The sequence below is a fragment of the Watersipora subatra genome, chromosome 2 (genome assembly GCF_963576615.1).
Source record: "Watersipora subatra chromosome 2, tzWatSuba1.1, whole genome shotgun sequence".
NCBI classification, from domain to species: domain Eukaryota; kingdom Metazoa; phylum Bryozoa; class Gymnolaemata; order Cheilostomatida; family Watersiporidae; genus Watersipora; species Watersipora subatra.
In genome coordinates this window covers 2,828,622-2,847,603 of record NC_088709.1, presented here as the reverse complement: position 1 = coordinate 2,847,603, position 18,982 = coordinate 2,828,622, and the positions used below count along the sequence as shown (strand labels likewise).

General features: G+C 35.2%; 1 protein-coding gene across 1 annotated transcript; it reads right to left on the bottom strand.

Annotated features, from left to right (window-relative positions):
* Nucleotides 1–15,165: 15,165 nt before the first annotated feature.
* LOC137387664 (baculoviral IAP repeat-containing protein 7-like) lies at nucleotides 15,166–17,141 on the bottom strand. Its single transcript, XM_068074147.1, has one exon. The coding sequence runs from the start codon at nucleotides 17,126–17,128 to the stop codon at nucleotides 15,491–15,493; it is 1,638 nt and encodes a 545-aa protein (XP_067930248.1). The 5' UTR covers nucleotides 17,129–17,141; the 3' UTR covers nucleotides 15,166–15,490.
* Between the last annotated feature and the right edge of the window lie 1,841 nt (nucleotides 17,142–18,982).

The window sequence follows — 18,982 nt, the reverse complement described above, 5'->3', positions numbered from 1 at the left end:
GTGGTCCGACGCAGTACCAAGTCTTACCATGATTTGGTAATGCGTCGGACTGGCGAATGGGAGGGTCCGAGATCAAATCTTCTGCAGTACGGAGTCCTTAATTCAAGATTTTAATACTGTAGCTATAAATGAACATTTACAACGACGACAGATACACACACCAACTCTGAAAAAAAGTATAGTGTATAAGTGATATAAACACTATACAGTACATATACAATATATACATTATATAAGTGTATATATGCTAGAAATTCCCCTGTCATACCGCCCACAACCAAAGTGATAATGGAAAAAAGAAAGGGTACTGCTGGTTGTTGAAAAAGTAGTTATCAGCAGGAATTGACAGAGTATAGTGTAAATGAGAGTTGTTCGATAGGATATAAAATAAATTTAAGGGAGCACGACTTCAAAAAAGTGCAGCCAACAATTTATTTTGGAGGTAAATTTGGGTTTTAAAACCAGGTACATGTACGAGTATATGAGTAATTGGTTAATTGTTGATATTACAGTTGTATTTGGTAGTGTAATATAAATGGATATATTACGGTGAAAAAATTCTATTTTAGAAGTGTAAGTGTAGAAAAATGTTAGGAATGTTGTGAATGAACAGTATACGGGGAATGTAAAGTTGTACATAGAGTAATAGAAAAGGAATAATGGTATAGGATATAGAGCAATGTTGTAAATAGATTTATATGTAGGCCCTATATAAGTATATGTAAAGTATTTTGTGTATGATCTAATAAAAAAGGAAATATATAATAATAAAAATATAGACAAGGAGACATATAAAGTGTTAAAAAAAAGTTCATATAGAAAATAATAGAAATAGTTTTGTTAGATAAGTGCAGTGTTCTGTTAAAGGTCGCGCAGTCTAGTCTCTTTTACGTTGTAAGATTTGGTCATTGATAGCTAATCAAGTGATGCGCTCCCTAGCAAAGTTGTTAACAGGTAAATCATTAATGTTTTGAACTCCTGAGAGAGAAGAGTATAGTTCATATTAGAAAAAGTTCATTTCCTGTTACAACGGTAAAATATTGAGAGTTGGTTTGTCTGAGCCGATGAATAGTAACTTTAATATCTTGAAATTGGATTTTACTGAAGGTGCGCAAATATTTCAGTTTCTCTAATAATAGGGAAAAGTATAGTTCAGTAAAATCTAATCTCAAGATCTTAAAGTTGCTATTCTCAATATTTTATCGTTGTAACAGAATACGAACATTTTCCAATATGAACTGTACTCTTCCGAGAGAGAGAGCAATAAACGATATTCCAGCGGTGATTTTGGCCATAGACTAGTGAAATGTGCACGTTTTTCTCATGAAATGCGCACAGCTTTATGGGCGTTTTGTTGGCCAGTCTTGCTTTCGATTAAAAAGGCTTGTCAGGTTTTAATGGCGATTTTAGGCCAAATAAATCTGTCTAATTATGTATAGTCTAATCAGATGGGTAAGTTTTAGGATATTGTCGACACATTTCAAAGACTTGGTAACATACTTAAATAGGTTTATATGTGTTTTGTATTATTATTATACTTAGACGACTCCACAGAAAACTGGTTAAACTTTTTGATGGGATTTCGGTACAAGGATTTGGGTATGACGTTGATGGATACTTTTCGGGAGTTGTGTGCACATATGCATTTATCATAAAACTTCCAAACACGAGCGAAGCGAGTGTTTGGCCATGGGATTATATATGCACACTTGTGTGTACTCTGTGGATATTCTCATTGTATGCACAACTCCAACTCTTGACTTATCACGTTTTTATTTGTCTCTTTACTCCCTCATTCATAATTCATGCCTAATAGACCAAATATATATAATGCATGCCTTCAATAGCATTTATAGCTTTCATGTCAAGTTACTGTTTCACACCTTAGAGCTTAGCTAGTTGGTGGTAGCCTAAAGATTGCCTAGTTTTTAAGCCTGATGATTTGCTGTTTTCTAGGCCTGATAATTGGGCAGTTTCACAATGTGATGATTGGTCAGTTTCGTAATGTACTGATTGAGTGGTTTTACAATGTGGTGATTGGGCAGTGTTACAATGTGCTAATTGGTCAGTTTCGCAATGTACTGATTGGGCAGTTTTACAATGTGGTGATTGGGCAGTTTAACAGCTTGCTGTTGTACAAAAGCATTGTTCATGTATCTTATAATGTCCTTGTTCTCCTCTAGACACACAGGGAATCCTAATGAGTAAGTACTGTTCTTTGAGTTCTCTTTTCCTAGTTCCCTCTGCGCTTTCTTAAGTAGCGCTACTACTAAAAAAGTTAATTTTGGTTTGCAGGAGTGACTGCCTGTTAATTATACAAGCTGCTGATGTAAAAGAATTCTTTTAGTCTATTTCCTTCATCGAGTGGTAAAAGTCTCTTCATTTTTAGTTGGACATGTGTTGATTGTACTGTATTCTTCTGAACATTGAATGCACCATGAAAGCTGAAAGGATCAGTAGTAGAATACAAAGTTAAAATTGTTCTGAACATAATATAAAACAATGAAAATAAATAGTGTTGTAGCAGTTCACGCGGTCTGCTATGTACATACGTGTACACCCGACAAGCTAATTGTTATGTAATTGCACTTGAGTGCTGTAGCGAAGTGTTTGTGGTGAGCGTTCGATTTCACTGGTGTTTATTTATATATATATTCAAACTTCCATCAACGCTGGCTAATAAGTAACATCGTGAAATCTACAATAACATGTTAATTACGAATAAACACAAGGAAGTTTAAATTCCAGTAAAATAGATATCAACAGTTGCTGAATGAATGTCATTTGAAAGCTTAAAATAAAAGATTATAATAGTAGCTTAAACACAAAATAAAAGATTATAATAGTGGCTTAAACAAAACGAACCTTTGGCTTTCTGTCACATTAGCTTGCCATAGTTTCTGATAATAAAATTCTATGTATTCAACACTTCATTTGCGTTTCAAAGCTAAGCATAATAAGTTCCATTCAGCTTTTAGTGGCTGCAGACGGTTGCTAACGCAACGATCTTTCCCTTAGTCTAAACGGTAAACAAGTCCCCGCCCCCCATTGATCGTGGTCCGAGGCAGCGGGTCTGTCAAACTCATTAGCCAAGTGATCAAACGAGCGAGCGCTAACTACTGAATATAGATTCTGTATGGATATATGTACACAAATTTGTGGTTGATCAGCCGCCTAGCCTACTATTATTACGGAATTTACTTGACTGATAAACAACACACAATAAAGTCCTTGCTAAAACTATTTTAAAACTGATTTATTTATTTAAGCAGAGTAGTATAGCAGTGGTTATAGTATTAGGAAAAATACAAGTTAAACAGATTTCAAGTTAGCTACAAGTGTTCCTAATAGAGTATCATTGGCTAAGGAAGTAAAATGCTTAGCAAGAGTGTTTACATGTATATCTCACTCAGAATATACAAAGTAAACTATAACTTTTAAAAATTTTGTTTGTGTGGATGAAACTGGATTTAAAAAATGATTTCTACCTACTTTTGAGCTATTTTATCTTAGTTTTCTAACCTTTAGGCAGACGTAACCAGCTCTATACAAATAGTTCGTATACTGAAATCAAAGTAGTACCAGGAAAACACTACAGATATACTTCTAAAAGAATCTCTGGAACAAAGGCTTCTGGTATCTTTAGGGTTTTATTACCATTACAAACCTTTATTCCCTGTACACAATTTTGGTTATGCAATCCATATAAAAACATCACATAAGATGTTCCTACTCATCACTTTTGCTATAGATAATAGATCATTTACGATGCGTGACAGCGGCCAACTCTACCTTAATCAAACTGACTGGCACAGGATGCTAAGGAGCAAATCTAAAGCTTTATAAAGAAGTTTTATAATAGCAGTTTGGTCGTTTAATATCGTGCACAGTTTAACTGTCTTGACTTTGAACTATTTCTAATTGTAACTCTTTTCATGCTTTTCAGAACAAAACCATACGCTACCTGCTGCTGTCACTAACAACGCTAACTGCTGTTGTCAGAGACAACAGCAGTTAGCGTATGGTTGCAACTATGGTTGCGTATGGCTAGCAGTTAGCTTATGGTTGCGTAAAGAGCAACTCGTATTTGCTGTTGGCAGAGCAAATGCGAGTTGCCCTATGTTGTAAAAGTGACAAAATTTAAAACATTTTAATCTTCAGATATTTTAATCTTCAGATATTTTAATCTTCAGATATTTAACAAATAGAAACTATTAGGAGATCCTGAGCATTATGCATCTCTTTTGTTTGCTCCTTGACAGCAGAGCCATCCAATCCAAGCCAGGCTATTAATGCCATTGAATGTGTTTCTCTATATTTGTTGTTGTGGTACATTTTCTGTTCTCCAGAACCCTCTGATGACAAAGATCATGAATAGATATTTTGTCTCTGTTGTACATTTCCTGTTGTCCAGAGTCCATTGTTAAACTAGATCAACATATACCTTTCCTTCCTTGTTTAGCAAATAAAAGCAGTCAGGGATGCAGTGATCGTGCTCCTCCCATAATTGATCTTATGACATCCATTCTTTGATTCATTTTCTTCAACTTAACTTATCTTTACATACATGTCTCTGTTACATGTATATTTCCTGTTGTCTGCAATCCTTTGATAAACTAGATCAACATACATGTATACCTTTCTTTCCTTGTTTATCAGACAGGAACAGTCAGGGATGCCCATAGTAAATCTCTGGCCATCCAAATTTAACCCAGCTCCTTCAATTCAATTTGGTTTCAGCACTTTTGTTTTTGCAGGTTATTTCTTGTGGTCTGGAGTGATTTGATAAAACCGGTCAGCATTTCCCTATTTTTTTAATTTAGCAAATAAAAACAGTCAGGAGTGCAGTGATCATACTTCCTTTATGAGTATCCGTTTTTGGTGGTCCATCTTTTGGTCTTTTTGGTAACACAATTTGGTTTTAGCATTTTTGTCTCTCTCGTACATTTTCTGCCGCTGAGAAGCCTTTGATAGATCATATTAACATGTGAGCTGCCTTCCTTGCTTAGCAAATAGGAGCACTCAGAACATGATGAACATGCTACTCTCATAGTTTATCTTTGTCTCTCCATTATTTGGTCTTCTCGTTCTTTAGTGCTATTTGATTTTTGCATTTTTGTTTGACACCTTTCGTTGTCTGGAACTTAAAAAAAAACCAGATCAATAAATGCCTTATTTTCCTTGTTAAACAATAGTCAAAGATGTAATAAGCGTGCACTTCCTATAGCAAATCCTTGACCATCAATACAGCGGTGGAAGCATCAAAACTGGTCATTTAAAGTGGGCCAAAAAGAAAGCTAATCATATATAAAAGTTATATTCTTTTAATTTTTCTCATTTACAGACTTCTTAAGAGATTGTGATTTTTATAGTGATTTTAACATGTTACATAACTTCAGTACTGTTTGCTTTTGTAACTCTGTTCTAATTCTTGAGTTTTTTATAAATAATACATTCTTACTTACTCCAACTTAGTGCAAGATAAGCATTCCTTAGAGTTCTGATTTTTTTAGAACTACTCAACACATGTTAATACAGAGCTTAGATTACTTTGTGGTTCAGAGCATGTCTTAGTGAAGTGCATTTTATTTATGTGCCTAAATTAAATACCTTAGCATCAAATACTTGTAATTAGGGTGATTTTTACTACCAATACCGCTGGAGAATTTTCTGGTTAGATTCTCTGTTTTAACGATCTGTATTTGAGACTTGTAAACAACTATTTTTGAATATGTATTTTTGTTGCTAGATTGGTATTTCAAACAATGATGTACATCGTTTTGCAATTGCTAGTATAAAACTAATTCATTAAATGAAAGTTTGTCTATGAATTGACAGCTTATAAACTATTCGTTAAAACTGCACAGTGATCATATTTGATATAGTAGCTATAAACATTTTATTTCCTCAATTTTTTATTACTTGCGGTTTTTTCCTTATGTAATCAGAACATGGTATGCTGTTTCTCTATCTGATGCTCATATATAGACTGTAAATAACTGATGACTATTGTGTGCCAGTAGCCTTCCTCAGCAAAAGCTGTCTTTGTCTGAACTTTGCCTTAAGTCTGTAACCTTGTTAAAGTAAGTGAGAGTGACAAAAGCCGTTCTAGTAGTTGACCTTCTGACCCTAGTACAATGTATCATGGCAATGCAGGAGGGAGAACTTGGTAAACTCTGTTATCATATCCCAGTTTTCCACAAGTAATATTCTCAAATAAGGTCGATTCTTTTCTTGGACTCAACTGGTTCTGCATTACCATTGTTGTATATTTTACTCACAGTAAACGAAATGTAAACATGGAAGTCCAACATTAGTTGCTGGAACAAAGTTAGTAGTTTTTAGTTCACAACTTATACAACCGGTTTTATGTTTAGTCCTTCACTGAATCTGTTGGAGTTGTCCTATCTGGTGATCTGCAGGCTGTTGTGCAGGCGAATCATGTTCTTGTAAAGGTTGGGAAGCACCAGATGGCAATGTTGCCCGGCTCTGGGTCATTGGCAGTTAGTCCAACTTTTCTAAAACAGACAACGCATTCACCATGTCTTTTACACTTTCAAATGGTTGTTGTTATCAGCCAAAGCTTTAGCGATTGTCTGTCTATCATGCCCTAGTTTTTCACAAATCTCTGGCATTGCCTCTTGTTCAGATATGGCTGCTTTTTTCTTCCTTTCAACTCGTTTCTGCATCTTTGTTTTTGTTGTACATTTCGTGTTGTCCGGAGTCCTTTGGTGAACCAGATCAACATATGCTGCCCCTTTCTTGTTTAGCAAATAAGAACAGTCAGGAAACCAGCGGGCATGCTCCTCCCATGGTTCATCATGAGCTGTCCATCCTTTGATTCCTCCTAAGCAGTAAAAGCACCGAACCTGGTCACCAAAGCCTGTATAATAGAAACCTGTTTCACAAACTTGCTCTCCAGTGAGGGGGCTGCTGGCTGGCCACCTCTGGAAAGTTCTCAGTCTCGCAGAATCTATAGCATATTATATAATGGCGGCTCGATTGGTACAAATCTCCAATGGGCCGCTGGCAGTGCCACTTTCTTGCTGTCGTCTTTCCTCAGGGGTTGTAAGATTACCAAACACTGTTATATTGGTCATGTCTTCACTCTCCATCTTCTTTGATCTATATTCTCTGTTCCTACAATTCAATCCTTTGACAAATTGACAAAAGCTAAAGAGTCGAGCATGCTCAGTCATGGGCACCTCATGCTGTGACCAGTTGCGGAGCCTTCCTCTACAAAACACACACTGGCCATTGTGTCTGGAATGTTCTTCTCCTTTGTCCTTCATCGGCCATTAATGATTCTCGCTCCTCTGTTATCAGATCATTGTTAATGTACATGTAACTGAGATATTCTCTGGGGGTTTTCTGGTCAAGTTCTTTCTGTAGAGTTAGAGGTATAACTGGATTGCGGTTCTCTGGATACTGGGCAACCGGATAGATCCATAAACAAGTTTTCTTTATCCAATTATCATCGTACAGGCTTCGAATCTTTGCTCTATGCTTATCATCAAACTCCCAGCATCCTCCAGGATTTCTACCAAGTGATGGAAGCCGTAGCTGTTTGAGTGCAGTCAGTTTGTAGTTATGAAACTCTCCCCTTGTGCTGACTCTTATTTGTATCAGGAAGATGGCAGCAACGCATAATCCACTCACCACAATCAGTGAAAGAAACAAGAGCAGGTTTTATTGGAAACTCGGAGGATGACCATTTTGGAAGTTAGAATTCATCCTATACGTTTCCAGTTTATTCACTACAGGAAGCATTTCTGCAAAAGTTGTTGTGTGACACATGAGGGGCATAGACACGGAGATAAGTCCATTCATCATTTTTATGTCTAACCTATGTCTGTGAAAGAGAAGGTCTGAATGCATCGCTTCAAACCTGCAAAGAAAAGTGGTAAACAGTTATTATGTTTGAAGTTTGTCACATCAATCAACTTCTGCTATAGAAATTTTCTAAAATAAAAAGATATTTGAGAGTTTCTCGTTTTGTAAAACGATAGCAATCGAAGGAAGGTGGCTATGAATACAATTAACCAATAAGAGCTAATCTACAAACTGCTGTATCTAGCAGCTCTTGATATGAGTGCTTCACTTCTGTTTTGGCTAGGTAAACCCATCCTGCCATCAACATTAGTTCTTCCTTATTTCTGTGTAAAGCGTGCTCAGTATGTTGATTAGTACACTAGCTAGTTTACTTTCCTTTCACCGCAGTCAGAACAGACACCTGACTGCCTGAGATTGTATTTAGAACAGTTTCTCCAAGCCTGCTGCTTTATCACAGCCCTCCTCACATCTGCATCCATATATATTTTTTGCTGCTTTTTATATGGAATGTTGAGCAATGCAGAATCAGCATTTGACAAGCCTACGCTTGCCCAGTTGTGTGTTATTGGCTAATGGGATTTTCCAATGAGTCATCCACTATGTCTACTCACAGGGAATTAGCGTGAGGTGTGATGATTGCTCAGAAAGTCTATTGATAATAATCTTGCTGACTGGTGTGATTGCAATGCTGATGCAATCTCTTACTAGCATGGATGAAGTACTTATTGTAGGTGTTCGTCTAAGACAATAACACACTTTTAATATGGTATTAAAAGAGTGATTTAATTGTACACAATGTACAACTAAATATGCTGCCCTCTACCTAATTCTAGCGATGCCATATGATTGGAACATAGATATCACTACTTATGCACACTTGATTGTGATTTTAGTTCTACTACCAGCTGTAGTACGACCAGCTCAACATAAGATTATCACGACTTCAATTTGTATGTTTTAGTTACATAATACCTTTATAGACATACTAGTTGTTACTTTTCATAATCACATCGATTAGACTTGCCTAATAAAATCAATATATTCCAAACTGAATACCGCATTTACTGATGGCACCAAGTGTTTCCAGGATATCTCGTATCGTCGTACTGACTTATTTGTCAATAATTAAACCGTGACAGTGTGTCCACAAATCTTACAACTGTTTATACGTAATTCTGTACATCTTCTGACTGTTTATTACTTAATATTATATTTATTATTGATTTAATGAACCCTGATGAGGTAGAGATCTGGTTTATAGTTTTATTAACCTGTTTAACTTGTCTAGATGTAGAAATCAACTCTAGAGCAGCTTATTGAACTTTATTTTAGTTTTGCTATTTTCCATGACTTCTCTTGACTTCAACTTTTTGTAACATTTTTAAAATTTAATTGAGCTTAGATAGCTAATTGTATAACAGAGAATTAATAAAATTTCTAACTTATTATAATAGCTCACTTGGTTTAAGGAAGGTTAAAATACAACTCATTCTCTTTACTTTAGCAAAAGTATTATTAATCATAAGCTTCTGATACTTTTATAGGTAATTATTACACCATTCTAAATATTATGTTATCCCAAGTAGATTGCTGACTTGCTGTGTAAGAGTTCATCACAATACATGTGAGGCTGAAAGGTCTTGTACAGTATTTCTAAACATTACATCATCACAGCTGCATTATAACAACTCTACAATACTACACTTACAGGCTATAGAATAATACAAACTGTCACCTAAATTGTCTTAACTGTTAAAACCATCAATCTTACGGTAGTCTCAAATAGATATTAGGCCTACTGTCTCCTGCATAATTTCTTTGTTGCAGATTTGCAGCAATTTTCTTAAAGGTTGACTTGAAACAAGAATTACATTACGGTTATTTGGTATCAAAAGGTTTACCATGTCTTACTCTGCTGTGTTGCAAGTTCAAAATGTGTGAAAATGTGATTACAAGCTCTTCAAAGCTCAAAAATGAACAGTTAATCGCAGCCATCACGAAAACGGTCGTAGGCTGGAATCCCTTATTTTGATGACGTACTCAACTCGATGTGGTTATTGTTTTGACACGTAAAAGGCCAATAAAAGGCTCAACATAAAACATCTCGTAGCACTAGTTTATGACAAGCACTTCGGGTTCTACCGGAAAGCCCTTATCAAATATAGATGCTTGGTACTTTACAGTTTAGTTTCAGCTTGGTCTAATCATATAGTCGTAATCTGATCATGTGACCCATATTTCCCGTCGAACGGCGCAATCCTTTTCTGCAGCATTTTTCGACCATCCCAGGGAACCAACAGGATATCAGTGCTCAAAGTGACAGCATTACAATGATAATAAAATGGTAGCGTAAGGACAATAGACATGGTTTTATTGAATGTGTGAAGTTTACCTGTGAAAATATTTCGACGAATGAGTTTGCATGAAAGTGTAAACAGAAGCACATCGTGTTCTACTACGTTACATTTGAGCGGTTTTGAGAGGGATTCCAACCTACTGCCGTTTTCGTGCTGGCTGCAATTAACTGTTTGCTTTTGAGCTTTTAAAAGCTTGTAATCACATTTCCACATATTTTGAACTTACAACAGGACAGAGCAAGACATGGTGAACATTTCGATACCAAATAACTGTAATGTAATTTTTGTTTCAAGTCAACCTTTAAACCTAATCTCCTTAAAAGAGTATACACAGATAGTAAGTTTGCTAATACTAACATGTGCTGCTTTATTAAACTACTGACAAATCATGTATAACAAGAACCATAAAAATGTCTAGTAATACAGACTGATGATTGGCTAGTAATACAGACTGATCATTGGTTAGTAATACAGAATGATGATTGGCTACTAATACAGACTGTTGGCTGGCCAGTAATACAGTCTGATGATTGGCTAGTAATACAGACTGATGATTGGCTAGTAATACAGACTGATGGTTGACTAGTAATACAGACTGATGGTTGGCTAGTAATTACAGACTGATGGTTGGCTAGTAATTACAGACTGATGATTAGCTAGTAATACATACTGATGATTGGCTAGTAATACAGACTGATGATTAGCTAGTAATACAGACTGGTGGTTGGCTAGTAATACAGACTGATGATTGGCTAGTAATACAGACTGATGATTGGCTAGTAATACAGACTGATGATTGGCTAGTAATACAGACTGATGATTAGCTAGTAATACAGACTGATGATTGGCCAGTAATGCAGACTGATGATTAGCTAGTAATGTATACTGATGATTGGCTAGTAATACAGACTAATGATTGGCTAGTAATACAGACTGATGATTAGCTAGTAATACAGACTGATGATTGGCTAGTAATACAGACTGATGGTTGGCTAGTAATACATACTGTTGATGTATAGACTCCTCTGTTATATACTGGTTATCATGTGTTACTATTGATATCTAGACTCCTCTGTTATATACTGGTTATCATGTGTTACTATTGATATATAGACTCCTCTGTTATATACTGGTTAACATGTGTTACTATTGATATCTGGACTCTTCTGTTATATACTGGTTATCATGTGTTACTATTGATATCTAGACTCCTCTGTTATACACTGGTTATCATATGTTACTATTGATATCTAAACTCTTTTGTTATATTCTGGTTATCATGTGTTACTATTGATATCTAGACTCCTCTGTTATACACTGGTTATCATGTGTTACTATTGATATCTAGACTCTTTTGTTATATTCTGGTTATCATGTGTTACTATTGATATCTAGATTCTTCTGTTATATACTGGTTATCATGTGTTACTATTGATATCTAGACTCCTATGTTATACACTGGTTATCATGTGTTACTATTGATATCTAAACTCTTTTGTTATATTCTGGTTATCATGTGTTACTATTGATATCTAGACTCCTCTGTTATACACTGGTTATCATGTGTTACTATTGATATCTAGACTCTTTTGTTATATTCTGGTTATCATGTTTTACTATTGATATCTAGATTCTTCTGTTATATACTGGTTATCATGTGTTACTATTGACATCTAGACTCCTCTGTTATACACTGGTTATCACGTGTTACTATTGATATCTAGACTCCTCTGTTATACACTGGTTATCATGTGTTACTATTGACATCTAGACTCCTCTGTTATATACTGGGTATCATGTGTTACTATTGACATCTAGACTCCTCTGTTATATACTGGTTATCATGTGTTACTATTGATATCTAGACTCTTCTGTTATATACTGATTATCTTGTGTTACTATTGATATCTAGACTTCTCTGTTATATACTGGTCTAAAGCTGGGAGTGGTGGTGCACTCTTGTAATCTAACTACTCGGAAGCTATGTTTAGTGGTTAGATTTTCCTTTGCAAAAATCCGTATTTAAGATTTTAAAAAATTATTTTTGAATAGGTATTTTTGTATCAAGATTGGTATTTTAAACATTGGTGTACATTATTTCGCAATGGTTAGTATCAAAGTAGCTTGCTAAATAGAACTTTGTCTACGAATTCACAGCTTATATCATTCTTGATACACTCTAGAAAACTGTACAGTCATCATGTTTGATATAGTAGCTGTGGACATTTTATGTCTTCAGTTTTTTTTATTACTCACTGCTTTGTCTTTACGTAATCAGAACATGGTTTGCCGTTTCTTCATCTACTGATGCTCTTATAAAAAACCATAGATAAATGATGACTATTGTGTGTCAGTAGCCTTCCTCAGCAAAAGCTGTCTTTTTCTGAACTTTGCCTCAAGTCTTTAACCTTGGTAAAGTAAGTGAGAGTGACTAAAGACGTATACTAGTAGTTGACCTTTTCACCCTAGTACACTGTATCATAACAATGCAGGAGAGTGAATTTGGTAAACTCTGTTATCATATCCCAGCTTTCCACAAGTAATATTCTCAAATTAGGCCAATTTTTTTATTTGACTCAACTGGTTCTGCATTAGCATTCTTGTATATTTTACTCACAGTAAAGAAGATGTCCTCATGAAAGTCCAACATTAGTAGCTGGAACAAAGTTAGTAGTCTTTAGTTCACAAGTTCTACAACCAGCTTTATGTGTTGTCTGTCGCTCACTTTGTTGGAGTTGTCCTATCCGTTGATCTGCTGGCTGTTGTGCAGGTGAATCATGTTCTTGAAAAGGTTTTGATGCACCAGATGGCAATGTTGCCTGACTCTGGCTCATTGGCAATTTGTCCAACTTTTTTAAAGCAGACAAGGCATTCACCATGTCTTTTACACTTTCAAAATGGTTGTTGTTATTGGCCAGAGCTTTAGCGATTGTCTGTCTATCATGCCCCAGTTTTTCACGGGTCTTTGGCATCACCTAGTTTTCAGATATGGCAGCTTTTTTTTTCACTCAACTCGTTTCTGTATCTTTGTTTTTGTTGCACATTTCTTGTTGTCCGGAGTCTTTTGGTGAACTAAATCAACATATTCTATCCCTTTCTTGTTCAAGAGATAAGAACAGTCAGGAAACCAACGAACATATTCCTCCCATGGTTCATCGTGAATTGTATATCGTTTGATCCCTTCTAAGCAGTAGAAGCACCGAACCTGGTCACCAAAGCCTGTATAATAGAAACCTGCTTCACAAACTTGCTCTCTAGTGAAGGGGCTGCCAGTTGGCCACTTCTGGAAAGTTCTCAGTCTCGCAGAACCTGGGGCATATTTTATAGCGGCAGCCCGATTGGTACAAATCCCCAGTGGGCTGCTGTCTATGCCGGTAAATATTTTTATGTTTATGTTTTTAATAAAGTTAGTGATAGAGCTAATAATTCAACAATAGACAACTATTAAAATGCTACAAAATGTTTAGATCAGTTTTTCGATTTAAGCAAGAAGGCTTTAGGAAAATACAGCCTTCTTGTGAATACCTGAAATAAGGAGTACCATATCTGATACGAATGCTACCTGGTATATACATATAAATATATATACATAAATATATATACATGCATAGGTATACAACAATATATACAAATATATATATTATATATATTTATGTATATATAATATATATATGTACATAAATAAAGCAAGAAAGCTGTAGGAAAATACAGTCTTCTTGTGAATACCTGAAATAAGGAGTACCATATCTGATACAAACGCTACCTGGTATATACATATAAATATACATACATAAACCTATATACACACATATGTATTTAACAATATATACAAATATATATTATATAAATTTATGTGTATATAATCTATATAATATATATACATAAATATATAATCTATATAATGTATATATATATTTTTATATAATATATATACACCATGTATATATTACATGTTGTATATATACAACATATATACGACTTGCGTGAACACACAAAAGGACATGATGTTCTTAAAGCCAAATGAAAAGTGTGGCCTACTTTTGGAAACATTATTTTGTAGGTGGCTCTAACTGGCTGCACTATTATGAATTTGGACCTCAGCATTACCAGATAAGTTCACCTGCTGGCCATGTATGGATACTATATACTGACAAAGAATAGAAGCTCATACAACTTAATTAAACCAAGCTACTGTTTCTACAAAGAGATCGATTTAACTCTGGAGAAATATTTAGCAAAAGAGATACCATATGTTATGATTCACTGTTGAAAACTTGAATATTTGTGTTTTTGTTATTGCTCCTATCGCTGTAAAGTCAGTATATTCAAAAGACAACATATTCATAGCAATTTATACAATAGTAAAAAAAGCTATTATAAAAATATGAAGCTTTTTCTAACTTTGTTTTGTGTTTAAAGTTTAACTATTAACCTAAACAAGGTCATAATTGTTGTTATGTCATAATTGTTGTTTTGTTATTATATCATTATTGTTGTTATGCTATTACTGTTGTTATTGTTGTTATGTCATTACTGTTGTTATTGTTGTTACACAGTTATTGTTGTTATTGTTGTTATATCATTATTGTTGTTATTGTTGTTCTGTCATTATTGTTGTTAGTGTTATTATGTGGCTCCTCTGTTGTATACATACTGAGTATGCCAACGAATAGCACACATTAATATCTCAGTATGAATTTTTTAAATCCAGCATTATTGTTTGATTGTTTTCTCCTTAATTTCATATTCTTAACCATGTGATCAATATAACACTATAGCTCATATGCGTGTCAAAGTCATGTATTTATAAATAATAAATCTTTCAAAACAAAGATCACAACTTGCTCATAAAAATATACTATAAAAATATATGTTGTAGTTATAAAAATGATATCAAAAATTGTCTATAAAATTCTCAAGGATATTCGAACGATAAATAAAGGCTTGATTTCTATTAAAATATTGCCCGGTTTAAAAATTGCATAAGTATTCTGCATCAAGCATATAAATCAATTCAACAACATATAACATAAAAAACATGTCAATAAGTGAAATAATACAACAATATCTTTTTTAACTTGAAAATTAAATATTTAATCACATTATATAATGGTACAAATAACAGAAAACAGAAGGTAATATCTGAGCATAAAGTGTTTCCACACAAACAAATAAATATAATAAATAATTATGAGCATTTTTTTAAAGTAAGTTTTTTTCATCCCAGATATTTAAAAAACATAATATTTAACCTATAGGAGACATTCACTGACTCGTAAGGTGAACATATAGGCTAAAAGCTAAGCAAAAAATACTTTCATAGTCCCCGCAAGAGGAGAATTGCAGTCAGAGTTGGGACATTTTACCTGCTGAATTACACTCTTTTTTGACTCATCAGTTTTGCATGAGTCACAGTAAATAAGATGTCCACATGGAAGTCCAACATTAGTAGCTGGAACAAAGTTAGTAGTCTTTAGTTCACAAAGTCTACAACCAGCTTTATGTTTAATCTGTCGCTCACTTTGTTGGAGTTGTCCTATCCATTGATTTGCTGGCCGTTGTGCAGGCGGATTATGTTCTTGAAGAGGATGTGAGGCAGCACCAGATGTTAGTGTTGCCTCACTTTGGATCATTGGCAATTCATCAAATTCTTCTAAAGCGTACAAGGCGTTCACCATGTCTTTTACACTTTCAAAATGGTTGTTGTTATTGGCCAGAGCTTTAGCGATTGTCTGTTTATCATGCCCCAGTTTTTCACAAATCCTTGGCATTGCCTCTTGATTTGATAAGGCTGCTTTTTTCTTCCTTTCAACTTGTTTCTGCATCTTTGTTTTGGTTGTACATTTCTTGTTGTCCGGAGTCTTTTGGTGAACTAGAGCAACATATGCTGTCCCTTTCTTGTTCAACAGATAAGAACAGTCAGGAAACCAACGAGCATGTTCCTCCCATGGTTCATCATGAGCTGTCCATCCTTTGATTCCTCCTAAGCAGTAAAAGCACCGAACCTGGTCACCAAAGCCTGTATAATAGAAACCTGCTTCACAAACTTGCTCTCCAGTGAGGTGGCTGCTGGCTGGCCACCTCTGAAAAGTTCTCAATCTCACAGAATCTATAGCATATTTTATAATGGCAGCTCGATTGGTACAAATCCCCAATGGGCCACTGTCAGTACCACTTTCTTGCTGTCGTCTTTCCTCAGTGGTTGTAAGATTACCAAATACTGTTATATTGGTCATGTCTTCACTCTCCATCTTCTTTGATCTATATTCTCTGTTCCCACAATTCAATCCTTTGACAAATCGACAAAAGTTAAAAAGTCGAGCATGCTCAGTCATAGGAACCTCATTTTGTGACCAGTTATGGAGTCTCCCTCTACAAAACACACACTGAACTTGGTCTCTTTCTCCGAGGTAGTAAAATCCAGCTTCAGCCATTTTGTTACCAGATAGTGTTCCATCATGTGGCCATTGTGTCTGGAATGTTCTTCTTCTTTGTCCTTCATCGACCATTAATGATTCTCGCTCCTCCGTCGTCAGATCATTGTTAATGTAACTGAGATATTCTCTGGGGGTTTTCTGGTCAAGTTCTTTCTGTAGAGTTAGAGGTATAACTGGATTGCGGTTCTCTGGATACTGGGCAACCGGATAGATCCATAAACAAGTTTTCTTTATCCAATTATCATATTTCAGGCTTCGAATCTTTGCTCTATGTTCATCATCAAACTCCCAGCATCCTCCAGGTTTTTTACCAAGTGATGGAGGCCGTAGCTGTTTGAGCGCAGTCAGTTTGTAGTTACGAAGCTCTCTCCTTGTGCTGGCTCTTATCTGTATCAGGAAGATGGCAGCAACGCATAATCCACTCAGCATGATCAGTGAAAGAAACGAGAGTAGGTTTTCCTGGAAACTCGGAGGATGACCACTTTGGAAGTTGGAATTCATCCTATATGTTTCCAGTTTATTCACTACAGGAAGCATTTCTGCAAAAGTTGTTGTGTGACACATGAGGAGCACAGACACGGAGATAAGTCCATTCATCTTTTTTATGTCCAACCTATGTCTGTGAAAGAGAAGGTCTGAATGCATCGCTTCAAACCTGCAAAGAAAAGTGGTAAACAGTTATTATGTTTGAAGTTTGTCACATCAATCAACTTCTGCTATAGAAATTCTTCACAATAAAAATATATTCGAGAATTTCTCGTTTTGTAAAACAATAGCAACCGAAGAAAGGTGGCTATGGATGCAATTAGCCAATAAGAGCTAAGCTACAAACTACTGTATCTAGCAGCTCTTGATATGAATGCTTCACTTCTGTTTTGGCTAGGTAAACCCATCCTGCCATCAACATTAGTTCTTCCTTGCTTCTGTGTAAAGCGTGCTCAGTATGTTGATAATTACACTTGCTAGTTTACTTTCCTTTCACCGCAGTCAGAACAGACACCTGACTGCCTGAGATTGTATATAGGACAGTTTCTTCAAGCCTGCTGCTTTATCACAACGCTCCTCACATCTGCATCCATATATCTTTTTCGCTGCTTTTTATATGGAATGTTGAGCAATGCAGGATCAGCATTTGACAAGCCTACACTTGCCCACTTGTGTGTTATTGGCTAATGGGATTTTCCAATGAGTCATCCTCTATGTCTACTCAAAGGGAATAAAGTAGGCTTGATGATTGCTCAGAAAGTCTATTGATAATAATCTTGCTGACTGATGTGATTGCAATGCTGATGCAATCTCTTACTAGCATGGATAAAGTACTTATTGTAGGTGTCCGTCTAAGTCAATAACATACTTTTAATATGGTATTAAAAGAGTGATTTAATTGTACACAATGTACAACTAAATATGCTGCCCTCTACCTAATTCTAGCGATGCCATATGATTGGAACATAGATATCACTACTTATGCACACTTGATTGTGATTTTAGTTCTACTACCAGCTGTAGTACGACCAGTTCAACATAAGATTATCACGACTTCACTTTGTATGCTTTAGTTTCATAATACCTTTATAGACATACTAGTTGTTACTTCTCATAATCACATCGATTAGACTTGCCTAATAAAATCAATATATTTCAAACTGAATACCGCATTTACTGATGGCACCAAGTGTTTCCAGGATATCTCATATCGTCCTACTGACTTATTTGTGAGTAATTAAACCATGGCAGTGTGTCCACCCATCTTACAACTGTTTATACGTAATTCTGTACATCTTCTGACTGTTTATTACCTAATATTATATTTATTATTGATTTAATGAACCCTGATGAGGTAGAGACCTGGTTTATAGTTTTATTAACCTTTTTAACTTGTCTAGATGTAGAAATCAACTCTAGAGCAGCTTATTGAACTTTATTTTAGTCTTGCTATTTTCCATGACTTCTCATGACTTTAACTTTTTTGTAACATTTATAAATTTTATAGAGCTTGGGTAACTAATTGTATAATAGGGAGTTAATAAAATCACTAACTTTTTATAAAAGCTCACCTGGTTTAAGAAAGGTTAAGATACCACTCATTCTCTCTGCTTCAGGTTACCACTCATTCTCTCTACTTTAGCAAAAGCATTATTAGTCATATGCTTCTGGTACTTTTATAGGTAATTATTACACCATTCTAAATATTATGTTTTCCCAAGTAGATTGCTGACTTGCTGTGTAAGAGTTCATCACAATACATGGGAGGCTGAAAGGTCTTGTACAGTATTTCCAAGTGTTGCATCACCATGGCTTCATTATAACAACTCTACAATACTACACTTACAGGCTATAGAATAATACAAACTG